This window comes from Abramis brama, assembly GCF_963993115.1.
Source record: "Abramis brama genome assembly, chromosome: 10".
Taxonomy (NCBI): domain Eukaryota; kingdom Metazoa; phylum Chordata; class Actinopteri; order Cypriniformes; family Leuciscidae; genus Abramis; species Abramis brama.
The window spans coordinates 10,641,327-10,664,789 of NC_139972.1; the positions used below are offsets into that span (position 1 = coordinate 10,641,327).

The 23,463-nt window shown below is 37.3% G+C and overlaps 1 protein-coding gene across 1 annotated transcript; it reads left to right on the forward strand.

Moving 5' to 3' along the window:
* The first annotated feature begins 1,548 nt into the window (after positions 1-1,548).
* Positions 1,549-22,143, forward strand: slc25a36b (solute carrier family 25 member 36b). The gene is made up of 7 exons (XM_084126174.1): positions 1,549-1,939; positions 4,505-4,654; positions 10,819-10,896; positions 14,156-14,256; positions 15,714-15,780; positions 15,946-16,235; positions 21,060-22,143. The coding sequence occupies exons 1-7, from the start codon at positions 1,899-1,901 to the stop codon at positions 21,251-21,253; spliced, it is 921 nt and encodes a 306-aa protein (XP_083982300.1). The 5' UTR covers positions 1,549-1,898; the 3' UTR covers positions 21,254-22,143.
* The last annotated feature ends 1,320 nt before the right edge of the window (positions 22,144-23,463 follow it).

Below are 23,463 nucleotides of genomic sequence, written 5' to 3' on the forward strand. Positions count from 1 at the left end.
CATGTTTGTACCCGTTGAACTCATTTCAGGGCTTAAGGTGGAGATGTGTCAGCAATTACAGATCGAACAATTATAGATTGTCGGGGAATTAAGGGGAATGAGGAACTGCAAGAGAAAAAGTAGCCTATAGTTATTTTGATAAACCAGTTAGTGAACTAATTAACTCTTCCTTTAAAAAGAAACAAGTGGTTTCCTTTCCACCCTTTCACGCTTACACACACACATACACACACACACACACACACACACACACACACACACACACACATTTACAGTCTATGACAGGATTGCAAGTTAAAGCATGTTCGACAGTCTCACTCATTCAATCTTTGTGGGTGTGTGGCTTCTATTATAATTAAAGCCACACACACCCACGAAGATTGAATCACTGTAAATATAGCTCTGCCTGTTAAAACACACTCTTTTGAAGCACCCTGTTACAGACAGATGTGATAATGCTTTGTCTTCATCACTTCCTTGGTTTCTTTATCTCTCTTGAACACACACACAAAGACACAGTCTCTGTTAATTCCCTGCAACTGATTATTTTGTTTGAATGTAAGTTTGTTAATTGTATTTTACATAATCTGATCATTGTTAGAGTTAATAGTTTAGTGTTCATTTCATTCAAGGGTGGGAACTTCAGCATAAGTTGTGTCTTTATGCTCTAGGTTGAAGTCACGTGCAAGGACTTTACCATTTTGATAAAATGATGACCTACAAAAGTTAACCATTCACATTTCACACACCGTCGCCGCAATAATTCTCCTTTACTCTTTTTTAATACAGTTCAGATGCAATCCGGTCAGACGAAAGTAACCTACAAGTATGTAATTGTGATTTATTGTCCATTTTCTGTAAGCTGTCCAAGAAAAGAGTAAACTCTGCTTTCAATTTATTTTGGAAAACACACAATGTCAACATAAGAGTGTGTTTTGTGCACAAAGTTATTGTTTGCTCTCAAAGTACAGCTTAAGATTTTCCGTTTTGAATTTGACATCATTTTTGTCCTCCCATTTGCAGATGCCAAATGAAACAAAGTAAGGGACTGAAATCACAACTGCAGAAACGATACGTAACATAGGGCCTACTGAATTCTCTAGAGAGAAAAAAAGAAAAAGAAAAATAATAATAAAAAAATAATACATGACAGAAAAATAAACACTGTCAGGGATCAAGGAGTGCACAGGCTAGCCATATTAAGAGGTGTTTTATTAATATAAAATATTAGTCAGTCAAATATAAATAGGCTAGGCTATATGTTGCAAATGATGAAGTAATGAGAGTGAATGAAAAAAAAGAAGAAGAGCAAAGCGGTTTAAACTAGGTTTAAAATACCCGCTATTTATTTATTTTTATTTTAAGTTGATTACATCTTAAACTAGAACCCTTTGAATGTCATTTGTGTGTGAAAGGGCGAAGATCACGTGAAAGGAGCTAGATGAAGGCGGGCTCTGATGACGCAAACAGAGCTCGACCAATAGACGTTTCTGTTGTGCGCCCTCTGATTGGTCGATCGACAGAGTGAACTGTGAGCGCGTTTACGTCGCAGAAGTGAGTGTACACGAAGAAGGTGAATGCGCACAGTGCAAACGTGCACGTTTTTAACCCCCTGATCTAACCTGCCACTTGGATTTTGACCCAGATCAGTGCTATGTGGTCACCTCTTCCTCACAGACTCACTTTCAGACCATCTATCGAGTAGCCCAAGCATTGATCGTGGATCGATCAGCGGGGGTTTGTTGGAGGCGAAGCCGCGCTGAGACGCTTTGAGGTCGTATAAAGTGGCTAGTAGCGACCGCTGGTCTCACACCCACTCGCATGAGCTCCACACGGACACGGACTTTGACACTAACGTTACAGCCCAGTCCGGTGGATCCCGGAGAGCATGAGCCGAGATGAGCCAGAGAGACACACTGGTGCATCTGTTCGCTGGAGGGTAAGACAGCTTTACTCAACAACACTCTGACACGTAACGACGATACACAAACATATCGATTCAAACTAAAATAGAGGCTGTTTTGTAACAATAGTAGTAATACTACTAACAACTAACGAGTTGATTGTTATATTTTATTTATATTTATACAATTAATATTATACTATATATATATATATATATATATATATATATATATATATATATATATATATATATATACTGTTAAATTACTATTATATAATATTACTTTATTTTCTTGTTGTTGTTGTTCTTTTTTTATGAAAATTCTTTGTAAAACAGCCATTGTGTTTAATGAATGACCTTTTCTCGTTTTCGAAAGTTTGTTGTGAAACTTGTAAAGTTTGTTGTTATGAAAGCTTGCCATTTTTTTGTGTGTGTTGGAGTTTTGCCTAGACTTCCTAACTTCCCCTTTGAGTGTCATGTGTTAAAATTAGGGAAAGTGTGTTCATTTGATATGTATGTGTGGGTTAGTTTATTTTATAAAAAAATAATTACTGTACAATTTGCTGCTTTACCATCACACCAACCATTTTAGAAAACAAGGGAGTTGTTGTTTGGTTTTGATGGAATTAAGAAGCGTCGGAAAATCCGACAGATTGAGAGTTTGAAGATCAATTTAGATTTGTGTCATTAACCAAATGAGTCATTATTTAGTATTTTATTTCATAAACAATCTATTTCTGTTAAGGTAAGCAGATCACACTTTAGATTATGGTTCACTTCTCACTATTAACTATGATTATTGCCTTAATAAACTCCTAAATACTGCTTATTAATAGTTAATAAGGTAGCCTAGTTGTTAATTTTAGGTATTAGGATTAAGGATGAAGAATATGATCTGGCAAAATAAGGCATTAATTTGTGCTTTATAAGTAATAATAAACAGCCAATATCTATTAATATGCATGCTAATAAGTAACAGTGGGAATTAGACCCTAAACTAAAGTGTTACTGTTAATTAAGTGCTTGTTAACTTCTTGGGTTTACTAAGTCAAAATCTTACACAAATGTTTCCAAAAACTGAAAAATGTCATTATCGTCACTTAATATTCCAAAATACACTTGAAGCTCAGCTCAATTAAAGCTGTTATCAGATCTTTTTTTTTTTTCAGGACACTTGATGAATATTTGAACATATGTTAGTTTGATGCAGTATAGTTTACATTAATAATATGTTTGCTCCACACTGATTGCTCCACACTGCCAATAATGTTTGCATTTTTACAGGAAGAATAAATCTGATGCAATCGAGGAACTGGCTGCTGTCATAATGTCATTCAGGGATGATAGATGCTTTCAAAATTACTTTCGACACAACCTTCAATTCGGCGAATGAATCCTAGTAGCCTATATGAGACCAGACTCTCAGCTTGATACTGAATCAGACAGAAAATCAACAAGTACAAACATGCCTAAATATAAACGATGTGTTGTGGTTTGCAGCAGACTATGAATAATTTAGCACCATCACCTCAAAAGATCTTGAATTCAGCCACACTGATGTTTATATTGCTGTCTATATAGAGAGAGAAACCTCAAGATATTTGTGTTCTTAATCTTTAAAATATTTCCAGACATTCCAGATTGTAAAAAGTACAAAATTAAAATAGGCCGTTTTAATCTTTATTCTCAACTATAATACTTTAATAGCAAGAATGGGTTTTTAATAAGTGACAGACAGTTGTAGTTTCGGGGAACTGATCTGTTACGGTAGTGTGTTTTGTTGAACTTACTGGCATGAGGGAATCATCAAGCCTGGCATGGATATTCTCATATAGTGATTGTAGCGTGTGCTATAAATATATCTGTCCTCAGATAAACTGGCACAGAGTTTGAAATAGGACTATTGACTGGCACTCATTAACAGTACATGATGAGCCTATCAAAGAACTGGCATCTTTTGTTCGCACATACTCATGTTTAACTGTTTTTGCACATGATGGCAATACCATAGTATTTTTAAGTACCTTACAGTGTCTTGGTATATGAGAATGACAATCAAAAGTACCACGGTATTATATGATACCTAACATAAATTGCACCTTTGTTTGGTTTATTATCATAAACTGTTCCTTAATAACATTTCTGTAGCTTTAGATTCGTATCACATGTATCAAACCCTCACGTTGATGCCGTTTTTCCATCGGAAAATCCTGATATCAGGTTGTTCCCGGCACATGGCTGTTGGTTTGGGTTACTGTGTTTGCTGACCCACATCTCCCGGCACGAGCGCAATTTTTGGAGATGATTAAGGGCAACTCACCTTTCACATTAGAGTTGAAATTCTATCGCCCTAGTTTTCCTCTAAATCTGTGTTGTGATGTTTGACTGAAGTCACGTGGCTTTCAGATAAGAAGTTATTGCATGACTGGCCCACATTGGTGCGGTCAAGCTTTCAACTGGTATTGGTAGAAATTGGCCATTTTTTTCCAACTTGGTTTCTTTTATTTTGATTCTCATTATTTTCTGTGCAGAAAAAAAAATCGACACTGTATGTAATTTTCACTGTATGTCTGTCTTTTCGCTCTCTGTTTCTCTCAGATGTGGAGGCACAGTAGGTGCGATCCTGACGTGTCCATTAGAAGTGGTCAAGACGAGGCTTCAGTCTTCCTCAGTAACGCTCTGCATCTGCACAGTTAATGGAGCCAGCATGGCACGTGTGGCCCCTCCAGGGCCCCTTCACTGCCTCAGGTACACGTCAACAAGTTAAACCCTTTTGCACTTTCCCTAGTGCATATATTACACATTTTCTTCTTTAACCCTTAAATGCATGAATGTTTCACCAATCATTATTACATATTCGGGTCTTTAGCGACCCGGATCTATAACTAACATGGATGGATCTCTACCTGTCGCGATAATATAAAACTCTCTTAAAATTATAGGAACAATTACAGAAGAATATATAAAGCATATTTTGTTACCTTTTGGAGCTTGGACGGGTTCAGTTTGAGTTTTATACTATCATCACTGGCCTCGTCAGAGCTCATTTCCCAGTACGTTTTGCATTTGGCTCATATTCGCAATTTCAGTCATATTCTCAAAACTATAATTTTCAACATTTTCAAAATCTATATTTTGATCGCTGACAGCTTCTTCACCAGATCCACCATCAAGTGACAGCGACTCTAATATTTGATTGCGTTCAGTACTTGCTCTGCAGTAAATCGCTGAGCCATTTCAAGTTTTTCTATTCTTTTGTTTTCTGCCTGTGGTAACTAGGAGTGAAAAATCACTTAATCTTTGTGTATCAGACATTACCACCTTGTAGAATAAAGGTGAATTGCACTTATTCAGTCATCAAAGACTCAATTATTGTTGTGCAGAAAAAATATACTTACACTTTTAGACACTCCGGGGCGTTAGTGACCCTATACCATTTTTTTCCCCAAATATTAATGGGAAAACATAATTTTTGTAATTTTTTTTATTGTTTAATGAATTGATTGAGGAATACCTAGATGGTTGATGTCTAAATTTAAAAAATGAATGAGCAGGAGGGTAGTGAAGGATGTCCCGGGTCACTAAAGACCCGAGGTATGAGTTTAAAGGGTTAATTCTACACACTAACAAAAAATTATCAAAGGTACCATGGAATTACCATGTTCTTTGGGCATGAACCCTGGTAATACCATGATATTCTTTGAATTGCAGTAGAGTAGTGTTGTATCGACTTCGGTACCAAGTCGGTACTGACATTTTAAAAATGTGACGCTTTGAGCGCTGTTGAGCGGAATCATACCTTTGATTGGCTGTTGTGTTCATGTGCTCATCGGTTATGTCCACGATTGGCTACAATGATCAACGCATGGGAGCGTTTGAGAGCACACGGAAGTGTTTGAAAGTGTTTTGAAAAACGAGAGCGGGAGCGTTTGAAGGCACAAGCAGCCATCTATCGGTGGACCGGTCCTGTATGGCGTTATTTTCCTGTCAAATGTCGAGAGCACATTATTGTAGCGCGAAAGTACATTAATATAATGCGCGAGCGCGAATCTCTCTGCTCGCGCGCGGAATATAAATGCGCAAGCGCGAATCTCTCTGCTCGCGCACGGAATATGTGCCGAGTGCGAATCTCTCTGCTTGCGCGCGAGAACTGGGCACGCTCTCAGATACACGTTGCTCTTGTAAGAATTTTCTCTGGGCTCGCTCTCAGATACACGTTGCTCTTGTAAGAATTTTCTCTGGGCTCGCTCTCAGATACACGTTGCTCTTGTAAGAATTTTCTCTGGGCTCGCTCAGAGAATATGCCTGCACTTAAAACGTGTTCAGTGCAATCGCGGATCTCTCCTCTTTGCTTAAAGTAAGCATGTATGTGCTTAGACTGTGTCCCGTGCGTTCGCGCATGCCTAAGTACTCTTCAATTTCTTCTTTTTTTCTTTTTTTTTATTAATGCCAAGGTATCAAAAATATAACTTACATAGCAAAAATGTACAAATTACATACAACGGAATAAAGAAAGCAAAGCAGCATATACTGTATGTATATATATATATATATATATATATATATATATATATATATATATATATATATATATATATATATATACATACATACATACATACATACATACATACATATAGCCTGTATATGCTCATAAAAAATAAAAAAACAGAACAGAAAGCTGTAATGAAATAAAAAAGTTTGAAACAAGTTTATTGTCTTAAGAGCTTTAAGATTCTTAGATAACGAAATGCTTTGGATGTATTGTTGGACCTCTCTCTTCTAAAAACAATGAATAAGGGATTCTGCTGAGTGAATTTACTACGGTGAATGTGAAATTTTGCAAGGAACAATAATAGATTAATAATAAAATACTCATTAAATCTAGCTTTTGAAAAGGTTTAAATCATAAACACAAGTTGTTCTTTTTGTGGTGCCCCTGATGAAACTGCTCTTCATATCTTCTGGGATGTTCCTCACACACAGCTATTTTGGGTTGAATTTTCTGCTTCCGGATTTCTCTTTGCTTTTTAAGGATGCACTGTTTGGTTTCTTTAATATACAAAAAGCTAAATTTAATGAGTATTTAATTATTAATCTATTATTGTTCCTTGCAAAATTTCACATTCACCGTAGTAAATTCACTCAGCAGAATCCCTTATTCATTGTTTTTAGAAGAGAGGTCCAACAATACATCCAAAGCATTTCGTTATCTAAGAATCTTAAAACTCTTAAGACAATAAACTTGTTTCAAACTTTTTTATTTATTTCATTACAGCTTTCTGTTCTGTTTTTTTTATTTTGTATGAGCATATACAGGCTGTATGTATGTATATATATATATATATATATATATATATATATATATATATATATATATATATATATATGCTGCTTTGCTTTCTTTATTCCATTGTATGTAATTTATACATTTTTGCTATGTAAGTTATATTTTTGATACCTTGGCATTTATTAAAAAAAAAATAAAAAAAAATAAATTGAAGAGAAGAGTAGCTACTTAGGCATGCTGCGCGAACGCACGGGACAAAGTCTAAGCACATACATGCTTACTTTAAGCGAAGGCACGTTTTAAGTGCAGGCATATTCTCTGAGCGAGCCCAGAGAAAATTCTTACAAGAGCAACGTGTATCTGAGAGCGCGAGCCCAGAGATTTGCACTTGGCACATTATATTCCGTGCGTGAGCAGAGAGATTTGCGCTCGCGCATTATATTCCGCGCGCGAGCAGAGAGATTCGCGCTCGCGCATTTATATTCTCTGCGTGAGCAGCGAGATTTGCGCTCGCGCATTTAAATTCCACGCGCGAGCAGAGAGATTCGCGCTCGCGCATTTATATTCTGTGCGCGAGCAGCGAGATTTGCGCTCGCGCATTTAAATTCCACCCGCGAGCGGAGAGATTCGCGCTCGTGCATTTATATTCTGTGCGCGAGCAGCGAGATTTGCGCTCGCGCATTTAAATTCCACGCGCGAGCAGAGAGATTCGCGCTCGTGCATTTATATTCTGTGCGCGAGCAGCGAGATTTGCGCTAGCGCATTTAAATTCCACGCGCGAGCAGAGAGATTCGCGCTCGCGCATTATATTAATGTACTTTCGCGCTACAATAATGCGCTCTCGACATTTGACAGGAAAATAACGCCATAGTCCTGCTTTCAAACGCTCCCGTGTGTATCTGTGTAAGCGCTTGGAGAAGAGTGTCATTGATGTATGTTTACAACATGTTTTTGAAGCACTGATCATTGTAGCCAATAACAGACATATCCGATGAGCACGTGAATGCACAATCAGAGGTGTTTACGATTTCACTTAACAGTGCTCAACAGTCACATTTTAAAATTTCAGTACCGACTTGGTATTGAAGTCGGTACTTTTGACAACACTACAGTGGAGTGCCATACTGTGGTACATGAATATATTATTCAGTAGCACAAGGGTATGTGTGTATATATATATATATAATATTTAATTGCACATTTGTCCATAACATATCAGAGATATGCGTGTTTTAGCTGTGTGAGTTTTAGTAAAGAGTTTGGTAAAGTAAAATGTTTACTCATCTGATTTAACATGGCGGTTTTAGTTTGGGAAACAGGCAACGCCCTGTACTGGAATAGTGCGAATGTTACATCTGCGTTGTGGAAACGTTGAGTCTGCGTTGCATTAGCTCAGTGTTTTGCAAACATTTGCTCTATGGTTTGTGAGCCTAAACCCGAGTGCCAGAGGAGACGCCCCCTTTCTGTTGTCTCTTTTCCAAAAATGTGGTCATATTTCTTCACTACACTACTAAATGTGACTAAATAAGGTCAGAAGACGAGACAAAATCGGGACCATTGGTTTGGCATTGAGGAATTTGTTTATTTTAGTTCTGTAATGGTCAGTTCCATGTATGAAACATATAAGTATATACATTACCCAGGCAGAACTACAGTTTGCACACACAGTGCATATTGCATAAAGTCTATAATCCCCTCTCTTTGCCTCTTTTCTTTCTGTTTTCTTAATAATGAAACTGTTCACAGTGGTTTTCACTCCCCCTTACCCAACCAATCGCTGCCCTCACACTAAAACGCTGCGTCCTGGTGCTTGGCTCTCAGATGAAGAGTGTGTGTGTGTGTGTCTGACTGCTTGCCTCTGAGAACGGGCCCCTTGTCCTCTCAGTTTAACTTGGGTTATATATCACAGAGAGTTACTAAAATACTAAACACAGAGACATGTAGAGATACTTTGGTCTCGTTTATCAAAGTAATACATTGAGTAAATTATTCTGACATATTGGCATCTGTCTATTTTGGCTTTTTGACACCTGAAATTGCATCAAATTACTGTAGACTTTGATTGGATGCATGGCCTTCGAATGAAAGCATTGATAAGTTGATAAGTCTTTTTATTTCGCTATCCCATCTATGCCCAATTACAATCACTTACATGGGTAGTTGCATTTTATTATTTCCTTAGCGTTTTTATTAATATGTTTGCCTGATGTCCGTAACCTTATAAGACATTTGGCCCATTTTTCTGCCACAACCTGTGACTTGAGAACAACCGGGGTAAAAGATTAGATGGAGTAATAAGTCGTACAAGATGGAAAATAAATAAAATACATTTGGCAAGTAATACATTATGTAAATGTTGTGAATAATTTCTCACACCCTTTTAAAAAAAAGAAGTGCTCAAGGAATTTCTTTGTTTGAAGATGTTCCTCAGAGGTGTGTCATATTGGATAATACAAAACATATTCGGGTAATTCGCATAAAGAAATGTTTGGGTTATATTTCACTTTAAAATAATTAATTTGATTTGATTTGTATAGCAAAATATTGTACCAAAACATCTTTACAAAGAACAAAAAATTAATAATTTTGCATAATGAACTTGTGGCCTGCTTATATTAAGATTTATTTGATATATTGTGACATTTTCATTCTAATTAAGAACCAGTTGCGGATGTGCGACCTTGCACATTTGGATTTTCTTTTTTAAATTTCACATTTAAAGATGAGTAGGGAGCGAGTCCTATGTGTGTGAGAGGAGGAGGGTCAGGGAGTGTTTAGTCAACTGCACAGGTCATGAGTCATCGGTGTGTCTCGCTCAGGCAAAAATACCAAAACGAACCATTGATATATTTTGTATAGAGCCATGCCCTCTTCTGTGGAAGCTTGTTTCCGCCACTGAATAAAAAATAATAAAGGTGATTGTGACTTTTTTTTCTCACAATTCTGAATTTTTTTCTCGCAATTGCGAGTTTATATCTGACTTATTTTCTCAGAAGTTTGAGATATAAATCGACTTTATAACTCTCAATTGCGAGAAAAAAGTCAGAATTGCGAGAGAAAAGGTCAGAATTGCAAGTTTATATCTTCTGACTTGTAAAATGAGGGAAAATGTTAATAATTGCATTGCAGGTCGATTTAAAGTTTGCCTCTACATTTTTTTCCTTGTCCTCCTAATATTTTCAGGAAGAGGCTACAGTGCTTATTGTAAACAAAGTTAGTCTGGAGCCCTGCTGTCTGGATACAATGTTTTTTTTTTCATTATAATAATCTTTAAATGAAAAAGAACAAAATATTGTGTTATTATTTTTGCATGATAATTTGGTTATCAATTTTGTTTGAATTACTTATGAAAATATCACAATGAATGTCACATTGAAAAAAATATCAAATGTTCTTAAAATGGGATTCATTTACAATATAATGCTTTCTTTTGATTTTGGAGTAAAATATGAGACTTATATTCCACCTCAGCTCCCAGACATTTCTCAGGAACCACATTATATGTTTTTACTAATACCAGACTGTGTTTATAGTGTTCATAAAGCCATTCAGTACAAAAATGTAATTCTGGTATGTTTGTCTTGCGCTTCTTTTGATGCGTTTCTCTCTCTCTCTGTCTCAGATTAATTCTTGAGAAGGAAGGGCCTCGTTCTTTATTCCGAGGCCTGGGACCCAATCTAATCGGAGTGGCTCCTTCACGGTAAGTGTTTGTTTATTCATACAGTTAAACATCTCCATGTCAGCGAGTGTATGTACAGTAAGAGTATGTAATCCTGATCTCTGCATAATGAATTCACAGGCATTTAAAATGCAGCATGACTGATGCAATCCCTGCTCAACCGGTAAAGCTGCAAATTTGCAGGGCTTGTAATAAACACTGATACAGCGTTCAGTTTTGGGCAATTTTACAAGTCAGGTACACCATGTTCATATCAACCTGGCAGGGTGCAAATTACAGGGTGTCTAAATCCCAATAAAAGGGATAGTTCACACAAAATGCTGTCATGTTGTTCTGTATGACTTTTCTTCTGCAGAACACAAAGGCTGCATTTACACTGCAGGCCTTGATGCCCAATTCCGATTTGCTGACTATATCCGATTTTTTTGACGACCCGCTTACATCATCTTTTAAAAGTGACCCGTATCCGATATTTGCATTTACACTATACACTACCAAAACAACCAAATGTAGACGTTCTGACCCGGAAAATGAAGTAAAACAGCTCGATATGCAATGGATGCAGAAGCAGACAAAATTATTATAGTGATGCGCGGATCGCGGTCATATCCGCGGGGGCTCTGTGGATAATCCGCGGATCGGGCGAGTTAAGTAGGCAAATAAAAATAACATTCTGATTAATTTCGGGTGGGTCGCGGGTGGATATGATAAATCATTATTAACGAAAATATTAACTACATTCTCTAAAATATGAGTATGTTCCGTTCCAGTTTAAGTTTCAAGGGAGTAAAGCCTGTTTATGCCATTAAGAAAATGAAATTCTGTCAAATAAATTTTGTTTTAAAGAAATGTTCATTTAAAAGCAGCGCTCATTCATCAGTGTATTATGTTACCATTAGAGATGCGCGCATCAACCGTCGCCTCGAGTCCGCTGTTGAATCGTCATCACGATCATCCATTTATCCTCACGCGTAACAACACGAATACATAATTTGACCATCGGGTACGGATACTTAAATCAGACAAAAATATTGGTGCGGGTGGATGATTTGTTTTTGGCTGCGGATTCAGGTGACGTTGGAGCTTATCCGCGCATCTCTAATTATCCAGTGTTTTGCTTTCCGCACTCTTTTCAAAAATCAGCAAAACATTGCTCTCGTAAGGCAGAGAAAAAAATACTCCACTGTGTTGAGCCTTCGTCCTCCATCGCACCATTAATGAGTCATGTGATCTCAGTTGGTGTCCACCTGAGTTGACGTCCCTTTTTTAATGACGTATGACTTTCATTTACCGGGGAATATCCGATTTGTCTGCTTACATGGCAGACGCAAATGCACGTATCCGATTCATATCCGATTTATTACCACATATGAGTGAGGCCTGAATCCGATCTGAGAAAATCGGAATCCATGCGGTTTTTTCATGCTTACACGTTCACCGGTCACATCCGATCTGTGCCACATGAGAGGAAAACCATGCAGTGTAAATGGGGCCAAAATATATTTTGAAGAATGATTTGTGTTCCACAGAAGAAAGTCGGTTTTGGGTGAACTGTCCCTTTAAGGCTCGAAAAGTGCATACTAAAGCCATTGTAATTCTAAACAAACAGTGCAATTTTCAATGAACATTACAACTGAAATTATCATCAACATAAAGATAACATGCATGTGTTTTCCAGGCCATTAAACATATCTGAGATCAGTTAACACTTGTCGATTAAGCCAGGCCCTGCACTTTTTCGCTACTCCTGCATTTTTGAGGTTTTCTGGAACAATGAAGCCTATAAACAGAAATCCAAATGGGCCTTCAGCCAAGGTGTAGCAATCCACAAACTGCTCTAAGAAGAACAGCACAGCTTAAAGAGCAATTAAATAAATGAGCAGACATGAGAAATGGTGGTTTTAACATTTAGCTTCTGTGTGAACAGATGTTTTACGTGCATACGTTCAGGATAAAGCGTTTATCCAATGAGGCACACATGATAAATCTGTGACTACTGATGCTGGGCCTGTTACTTAACGTTATGTAAACGTGTGTGTTAAGTGGACAGGAAGGTGAGACTGAACTTGAGATTAGTTGCTGAGCGTGTGGAGAGTGTTTAATGTTGGAGTGGTCACCGTGCTTCAGTTAACAGCTTCAGGAAACTGCATGTGCAAACATTTGGGATTACATGTGTGGGTTTGCGAGGAACAGATTGTCTCTGTGAGCTGCTTACGCAGGCATCATTGTCGCCCAATGGGTGTTTTCCAAAAGGTGGGTATATGCTGCATTAGTGTTGTCAAAAATATTGATATTTGGATATGTATCGATATGTATCCATTACTCCTTTTCTGCAGTATCGATACACCGATAACAGCTGCACAGAATAGTGCTTGTATTGCGCATAATTTTAGACATTCCCACAGGTTTCGTGCTCCCACCAAAAGCACGCACACCATCGATCTATATATCTATATATATATATCTATATCGCTTTGAAAAATCATGCTTCGCTTTAGAAGTTGTGTTTGGAACATGGTAAATGCTTTATAGCTGGACTAAGCTGGAAATGAGCTGTCGATTTATTGGTCGTCCAGCCAGCTTGTTCCAAAACATGCCTTAAACTATTACGAGGTTGGTTTGTTGCAGACAATGACTGACTTAGGCCAGTAAGTCAATAACATCCAATAACATCTTAAACCAACCTAAATGGTTTGCTCGTCTTAGCTGGTTTAGTTAGTCTCCCAGTAGTCAAGATGATGTTAATCAGATTTCTGTATCTTATTGGGAAAAGTTTATTGAACAATAACATACTGTCCAATGTTTTCTCCGAACAATGTGCAAATTCAAGACTATGAGAAATATAAATGTATAAATTTAAACTATGCTATACGTTGTGCAATAAGAATGATGGTGCATTATAAGATTTGACTGCATTTCATTTATTCTTTTGAAAAATCAAGCATGGCTTTGGTAGTTGTGTTTATAACACAGTAGATGGTTTCTAGCTATTCTAAGCTGGAAATAAGCTGGTTACCAAACAGCTTGTTCCAACAAGTATGAGGTTGTTTTGCTGCAGATAATGACCAGCTTCCCTGCTGCAAAGAACATCTTATAACAGCCAGAATGGTTTGCTTGTCTTAGCTGGTTTAGTTAGTCTCCCAGTCTAGCCAGGTGGCATTCATCTGGTTTATTTGGTTGTCAACCAAGTGGCCAAAACCAGTCTGACCAGTCTGTTTTTGTACAGTAGGTTAGGTTGTGTGTTATTACTCATTTGTGTCCTGTCCTGCTGTGTTCTCAGGGCCATCTACTTCGCAGCCTATTCCAGCACAAAGGAGAGACTGAACTGTGTGTTTGAGCCAGACTCCACGCAGGTGCACATGACGTCTGCTGGGATCGCAGGTAACTTCCATTATGTTTTGACCATGTAATTCAACTACGTCCCTGTTCCTGATGGGCTCAGAATAGGGACTGCTTAACACTTTAACCTCTTTGATGCTTAATCGCACGTGTAGATGCGTCTAGCAGATTTGAATTGCAGCTTTTCTCTTTTGTTTCATGCTTTATCTCTAAGTATCAGGTCAGTAAATGTCACAGATCCGGCAGATGGCCAGAAGAGAGCGTGTGTGTTGTCTCTTCTCACCTGTCACCTGGACTTTTGTCAAGGAGGATTTAGATTTACACTCTGAGCACATATGCTAGAGTTTTCTTACACCTTTAACGCCCGTTTCACACATACTCCGTTTGCAGTGCGTATGCGGTGCAGGAGCAGGCGCTATAGTGCTTTCACATATGCTACGTTTGCAGTGCATAACTGATCCACGGCTGTACCACAAACACATACTTACTATTTTATTTAAAATCCAGAAGTTATGCTACAACTTTTATTAAAAAAAAGTTTTGTCAGCATAGCGATTCTCTTTGTACACATATACACTCTTTAATGGATGTATGCACGTTTAAACACAATTTAAACAACGTAGGCCTATTATTCCATGCATTACTTCTACTTATATTTAGTAGATCAAGCAAGTGGTCAAATATGTAACCATGTACTCATATTAAAATTACAAACATTTTAAATTAAAACTTAAAATTGACAAGAACAGCCGACTCTCATGCCTTTTCTTTTGCATTAAAATTTTGATACAATAAATCTTGCATGTCACAAAGAACTTGTTTTTCCACCTCCACGAATAAGACAAGTGTTGTTCATTATGTCGCCTTGTTGAGGTAAATTGTAGTTTTCCTTGCTTTACCCCAGTCTTAAAGTAAAAAGATGACTGTGAAAGAAAATAGTATTTAATTAAATGCATTTATGATGAAATTACTACATTTTCATGTCAATCTGTGTTAATTTTGACCACGAAACATGCGCTGTCACTTTAATTCAGCGTTTGTAGCACAGCAGAAATAGACTCGGTGTGAAACGATCGCTGCACTGCTGTATACGCACCACAACTGGAACGGATCGACGGACTGCAACCGCGTGCAGTGTGAAAGCTCTAACCTGTTAACATGGGTACGGAAAAAAATACGCACCGCATACGCACTGCAAACGGAGTATGTGTGAAACGGGTGTAAGGCCCTTTCACACCGAGCATGACGTGATAAAGCTAAACGAATTGCTGACGAACGGAGCTTTCACACTGAACGCAAAACAATTGATTGCCTTCAGCTAATTCACTCCTGCACAATAGGTGGCGCTGTCCGATAATACATTTTTCCTCGTAGGTTTTCCCATTTGGCTTTAACCTCATCCGCTGTTCAACATACAACAGTAAATTAAGATAAATAAAGTTTGGTACAACACAGAAACTATCATTTTCATCTTTCAAATTTCACCTTAATCTTTCCAGGGTTCACGGCAATAACGGCAACAAACCCAATTTGGTTGATTAAGACACGTCTACAACTGGATGCCAGGTAAATGCCAACAGATATGTGGAAGTGAGTTGGAAGTAGATTAATTGATTAATATCCTTAGTGACTGATTCCTTAGTCCAAGATAATGGTTTTAACATGAACTAGTGCTTATTATTCCTGATCCCATTGTTTTTCACTCAATAAAGCATGTGTTATTCTGCACAGGAACCGTGGGGAGCGTCGTATGAATGCGTTTGAGTGTGTGCGGCGCGTGTATCAGACGGACGGCCTACGTGGGTTTTACCGCGGCATGTCTGCATCCTACGCGGGAATCTCAGAGACTGTGATCCACTTTGTGATCTATGAAAGCATCAAACGGCGTCTTTTAGAGGCTAAAGCAGCGACACACATGGATGAGCATGAGGACACAGCCAAGGACGCTTCTGACTTTGTGGGCATGATGCTGGCAGCCGCAACTTCCAAGACCTGCGCCACATCGATAGCCTATCCACACGGTGAGCATGTCAAGCTGCATGTGTATTTTCCCATCAGAGCACTGTATGATTTTAAAGGGGACCTATTATGCAAAACTCACTTTTATAAGGTGTTTGAACATGTGTCCACAGTGTGTGTAAACATATAATGATAAAATCCATTCACTCCTTTTTTTTATAATCCCCGTAAATCATAAACAGTCTCTCCAAACGAGCGCTTCCAGATTTACGTAAGAATAAGCCCCGCCCACAACTGGTGACGATCTGCCCTATTAGCATAGGTCCCGCCCTGAGTGAGCCATTTCTGTTTCCTTGCTGTAGCCGCTGGAGAAATACAATGTCTGTGCCAAAAAAACATTATAAATGTTCTGTTATTGGATGTACCAGCAAACATAAGAGTCTCCATATACTCCCTGCATCTGAGCCATTGAGGACGCTGTGGTTGAATTTCATTTATGAAGAAAATGTGCTGAAGAAAGTCGTGATATATTTGCGAAAATCATTTTACGTTGCACTGCTTCACAAATGAGGGTCAGTTCAACGCTGGATTTGCACAAAAGTTGTTTCTAAAAGATTTTTAGATTAACATGACGGTACATGCTAGTCGATGAGTTGAATCAACTTAAGTCCACAACAACTACATACATTTATCCACGAACCATTCAGAAACGTCCAGTTGCATTCTAAAAGTTCTTCCTTCTTCCTGAGTCTCTACATCAGTGTCCGACTCTGGTTTAAACATGTAAGGCTGAACAACATTACTGACAGTTTCTGACATTTTGGCTGCGTGAGATTCTGTAGTTTTGTTATTGTCGGAGTATCTAAAGCACAAGCTGTAAAGGCTCCGCCCTCTTCTGGAAAAGGGGCGGGGAGTAGCAGTTCATTTACATTTAAAGGGACACACACAAAAACAGCATGTTTTTGCTCACACCCAAATAGGGGCAAATTTGGCAAGCTATAATAAATGATCTGTAGGGTATTTTAACCCTCAGAGGTCGGAGATCACGCCGGCGTGATCTGCTCGCTTTTTTCCTTATGAGTTGAATTGAGACCCAAAATACTCTTTTGACTTTGATTTTACAAAACAAGTTTCATACATCAATCGATTCTGTTAAATGTGTATTATTTTTGTGTATACTCACAATAAAAACAAAGTGTTGTGCTTTTTGCCAAATAAAGAAAAATAAACACGAAGCGAGTTCTGCCTCCTCTCTGTCAGTGTAGTCCATTCTGAAACGCGTCCGAAAATGAACCAAAACTCAGCGAATACTCAGTCAAACAGCCATTCAGACATACAGGCATGAAGCTTGAATTATCTTCTTTTAAACGAAGTAATTTTTATAAAAAACAAATATTCACAGTTTATGTAATATGTATGCAAAGAGAGAGGTGTCAGTCGTTCTCATCTCAGCTAATTAAGTTTTAATGTGCTCCGCCCACGGAGAGCACGCGCTATTCAAACGCAAATGTGAGCCGATCCAAACAAACCTGTAAAACGCCCATCAGCTGGATAACACACACCGCGAGTTCACTTTCAGACTTATGTACTTTACGATGCTGTGAGGAATAATACTATCTTGATAATAATCCTGCAAAAATTTACCTCAGAAGTTCTGGAAGTATCATTTCGAGGAGCAAACGGATCCCGCTGAGGAATTAGGTCAGTTCTGTTTGCTTTGTTCTAATCGGAATGAATGAACGCAAAGATGCGTGCTGTTGTGGAGCTTCTACAGCTGGCAAAAATACTGTTTTAATATGAATCGCGTTACTATGAATGAATGAACGCAAAGATGCGTGCTGTTGTGGAGCTACTACAGCTGGCAAAAATACTGTTTTAATATGAATCGCGTTACTATGAATGAATGAACGCAAAGATGCGTGCTGTTGTGGAGCTACTAGCCTACAGCTGGCAAAAATACTGTTTTAATATGAATCGCGTTACTATGAATGAATGAACGCAAAGATGCGTGCTGTTGTGGAGCTACTAGCCTACAGCTGGCAAAAATACTGTTTTAATATGAATCGCGTTACTATGAATGAATGAACGCAAAGATGCATGCTGTTGTGGAGCTACTACAGCTGGCAAAAATACTGTTTTAATATGAATCGCGAATACAAAGAAAGATTACACTGGAAATATTGTTACAATTTTAAATGTTGTTGTAATTGTATAACCTTAAAAAAAAAAAAAAAAAAAATATATATATATATATATATATATATATATATATATATATATATATATATAAGGATAGATGTAAACAAAATCTTAAAAGGTCATTATAAGCCTTATCTTTAAAAAATTTTATTATGCTTTATTAGTGACCAGTGTTGGGAACGTTACTTTAAAAAAGTAATTAGTTATAGTTACTCACTACTTGTTCCAAAAAGTAACTGAGTTAGTAACTGAATTACTATAAAATAAAAGTAACTCGTTACCAGGGAAAGTAACTATTTGCGTTACTGTTAAAAAAAAAGTTGCTATATGTCAAAGAATTTGGATTTTTTTTTAGCAGTTTTCACAAGTCAGTTGAAATGAGTAGAACAGACAGGTGTTTGCGCATAACTTTCGATATTTATTGCATGTCGACAGACAGCAAGAGGTTTATCCTGCACTTCAAGCATTATCTTTGTAAGAAAAGTAAACAGTTACACCATATAAAGTGCATTTAACTCTAGCAAATTAAATCAACCGCTCTCAACTTTTTATTAAAAGTTTTATTAATAAAGTAAAGGCATAGAACCAGTTTATTTGTAGTGCACTGACAATAGTTTTATATAATTAGTTCATTAATTAAATTAATAAAAAGACAAAAGGACCTTGAGATATGTTTGGTAATTGTACCTGAATGAATTGAAAATTAATTTGCTACATTTCAGATTAATAACGTTATATTTGTTTTCCTTAACATTTTAATTAGCAGTAACTTAAACACTTTGCAGTTTGAATATCCATAAACAAAATTACGGAGTATGTTTTTATGTTTACACTGTTCGATCCATAGGGTTCGATCGCGTCCGCACCTCACACACACGCACGCACGCACGCACACACACACACACATACACACACACACAAATGTAAACACTTTGCGCCTTTTCGATCGCGCCCGCGCCTCTCTCTCTCTCTCTCTCTCTCTCTCTCTCTCTCTCTCTCTCTCTCTCTCTCTCTCTCTCTCCCTCTGTGGCGCGTGTGCTGGCATGTGTGTAAAAACACTGGCTCTGATTGGCTACCATGAAACGCATGACTCTGCCTTAGCCAATCATAATCGCTTAACTCGTTATTAACCCACCTCCTCACTAGCTGTGCGAGCCAGGGGTGCGTTCGGATTGCACAGTTTATTCAATCAATGCATAGTAACGCAACGACTTTAAAGTCCAGTAAGGTTAACGGCGTTGTAACGACGGGAAAAGTAATTAGTTAGATTACCCCGTTACTAAAAAAATAACGTCGTTACCTAACGCCGTTCTTTTAAACGGCGTTATTCCAAACACTGTTAGTGACACATTTGGGAAGAGAATATATTCCAAATCTGAAAATACAGTATGAGAACAATTAACTGCACAATTACTAGAAATGTTTACCTTGGATATTGTACAATTTGCAAGCAAAATTTGTGGAAAAAACAACAAACCAGTTATATATTGTCCTTGCATTCTTGTGGCTCAGTCACACACCTGAATGAAAGGCTCATTACGTATGCAGCCTCATTATGCGGGCCCCATTGACTCAGGTGTGAATCACGCCCACCCGCATATGGCCTTTCCAAACAAAAAGTGTTTTACAAGATTTAAATCAATGTATTGTGTTATGTGAATGATTAGGCAGGATGATTTTCACATATTTTTGAAGAAAAAATTCTAGGCAACGACATCCATTAGTCAAAAGTCTTATTTACATATATTTAGAATGTGTTTTATGGCCTTATTTCAGAAACTTTAGTTTTTTGTTTTTTAAAAAACCATGCATAAACATTATTCTATCAAAAATACAAACATGTACATGCAAGTTGTTCACATATTATGGTAGCCCTGTTTGTGCTAAATAGAGTGAATTTACACCTTTGCCATTAATATGTTTATAAGCAACTGAAAAAAGCACAAATGTCAGGGCATGTCAGAACATCTCAAGGACCCCAAAAACCCCTCAGACTCCAGAGGGTTAAGGCAATATCTTCTGGGGACACCAGAGACTTGTGAAAAGGGGAATAATAGGTCCCCTTTAAAGTCAACATGAAATGTCATTCACAATAATGTGACGCATACTTCTGTTCAAAAGTTTTTTAAAGAGGAATTAACACTTTTATTCAGCAAGGATCCATTAAATTGATAAAAAGTGACAGTAAACACATTTATAATGTTAGGGAAAAAAAGATTGCTGTTCTTTTGAACTTTCTATTCATAAAAGAATCCTGGAAAAAATGCATCTCAGTTTCCACAAATATATTAAGCAGCACAACTGTTTTCAACATTGATAATAAGAAATGTTTATTGAGCAGCAAATCATCATATTAGAATGATTTCTGAAGGTTCATGTGACAGTGGCGTAATTCATCGTAGCATCACAAGAATAAACTACATATTAAAGTATATTTAAATGGAAAACAGTTATTTTGAATGGTAGTAATATTTAACATTATTTGTGTTTTTAATGTATTTTTAATCAAATAAATGCAGCCTTGGTGAGCAGAAGAGACTTCTTTCAAAAACATTTTGAAAAATATTACCAGCCCCCAACTCTTGAACGGTATATATAAAGTAAAACAATACAAAAAGACTTCATGCTGTGCACATGGTTTGAAACCAATTCTGAGTATTTTTGTTTCTCTCTGTTCGGTTCTGCAGAGGTCATCCGTACACGGCTAAGGGAAGAAGGAAACAAGTACCGCGCGTTCTTCCAGAGTCTCAACCTAGTGATCAGAGAGGAAAGCTATCGAGCTCTTTACCGAGGACTCACCACTCACCTGGTCCGACAGATCCCCAACACGGCCATCATGATGTGCACCTACGAGTTCGTCGTCTACCTGCTCAATGGCTAACCTTTGACCCGAGGTGCCTCGTGGACAGAACGTTATGTGGTTTTATTCACCTTGTCAAGTGGTGTGTGTTCTGGGAGGAAGGTGTTAGGAGAAAACGGGGTAATGACTAAAAAGTTGGTGTCTAGAAAGAAGCTTTTCCTTCCTTTCCCCTCTTTTAATGTTCTTTAAAATGATGCTGCTGCTAAAAAGCCTCGACATACCTGACTAAAGATGGCAGTCAGATGGAGTGTGTTACGTTGACATCAGCACCAGTTCACCTTTAACCCCGTCAGAGTTTGGCTTTCCATCTCAAACAGCACTTCACGTCAGATTGATCTTGAATGTGGTTTTAGCAGTTTGGTTCTGTTAGAGAACTGTTGGCAGGTCATTGAGGGTTTTGTCCGCCACTTTGTTGTACTATGATGGTGACCAAAGCTTCAAGGGATTTTATCAAGCATTGAGCTGGAAAGACATCGAAGAGGATCCAAACAGAGGCTCACTTCCTGTCTGGAAACAGCCAATCGGGTTGCTCTTATGCAGTGCAAAAGCAGGAAGATCCTACATAGAATCACATACCTGACACTATGCGCACACATGTACGTGAACCTGCAAAAGAAAAAAAATGTCTAATAGTGTTTTGTCGTTTTGACAGGTGAGTGTGTGCTAGTCTCAGAGTGTCATATTTGTGTGTTTATACAGTTTAATCGTGTGTTTGCTTCCCATGTTTGACTTTAACACAGGAATGTAACAGTCATTGCAGCCAAAGTAGGTTGTTAGCACAAAAAAACTTTAATAAATATATGTACTCAGCAGAAAAATTACTTAAGAAAGGAGGAATAATTATTTACATTTGTAAAAAAGAATGAAGTATTATGCAAAAAAAAAAAAAAAAAGGCACTGCACTGTAACACAAAATAAGTTTATTTTTTGGTGGACATGTTGTGCCACCATCCCAAGCACACACACACACGGAGCACAAAACAAGAGAGTTTGTGGCTGCTCATGTTGCAAAAGAAAGCATTTGCATTTTTTGCCTTGTTTTGCCGTAAAGATTCCTAGAAATCCTTTGAACAAGATCCATTACTTCGAAAAGCAGAATTGCATTAGATTTTTTTGACTTTTTCAGACAATATTGCATTTATTATTATTGTATTAATATTTAATAATAATTTAATTAAATAATAAATAAAACTTAATTTATTTTAGATTTATACTTGACGACAAAACAATTCAGTGTATACTATATTTACTGAAAATGTCTTTTGTTTCTTAATTTCAAGTGAATTGATCTTGTTTTAAGTGTGTTTTAGATATTTTTTCAGGAAAACAAAACAAAATGTTATTGCAGTGTGGACAAAGGGACAACACATTAAAATATAAAATAAAGTCAAGCTGTCAAAACTCATGTTTTCTCTTTTATGATGCAGTTTTGTATCTGATTCTCTCACTCTTTTATGCCTTTATGATTCCAGTGTTTGATTTTTTTTTTTTTCAGTGTTTCGTTGTCGTTTACAGTCAATTTGGTGTGAAAGGTGAAATTACCTGCTCTGTTGTCACTGTTCATTATTAATATTCAGCCGTTGATCTTAAGGAAAAATAAATGCATGATAAAACAAAGAAAGGACATGTCTATTTTGGGATTTTGAGATTCTGGGTGTTTGACTCTCACTGTATGTTGTGAAGAGTTGGAAATTTATAATTTGTTATTTTTCTATGTTTAGACATGTCACACTCCCTTTCTTTGCTTTAATTTTGTTTTCAAACATGCGCCAAGAGATTTTGTGTGTACAGGAAATGTGTGTGTATTCCAGTAAAGCGGAAATTCCTTTTAACTTGAGTGACAAGTATTCAGCATTTACAGGTCCATACTGCTGTTAGTTTGGGTCAAATCTACATGGGAGGAGAGTATAGTTTAGTTGTCAAAAAGCAGGTAAATTCATTGAATATGAAGATAATGTTTTTATTATTATTTGCCTGTGTAAAAAGTCTAAATCAGCGAAAGAATGCTTGTATGTAAACTAATAAAGGGACATGCTTCTCCGTTCATTTTGGTAACGAGTTAAACCTATGGTTATGCTTTTATATAAATAAATTCACAACAAGTGATAGTGTAGACCTTATTCACAGTATTTGATTTTCAACGGTAATGAAACGTCAGACATCTTCAGTGGGTTGTACTGTTATTTAATGTTTTTGGGTTGTTCTGCTGACGAAACACTGCAAAATTATCA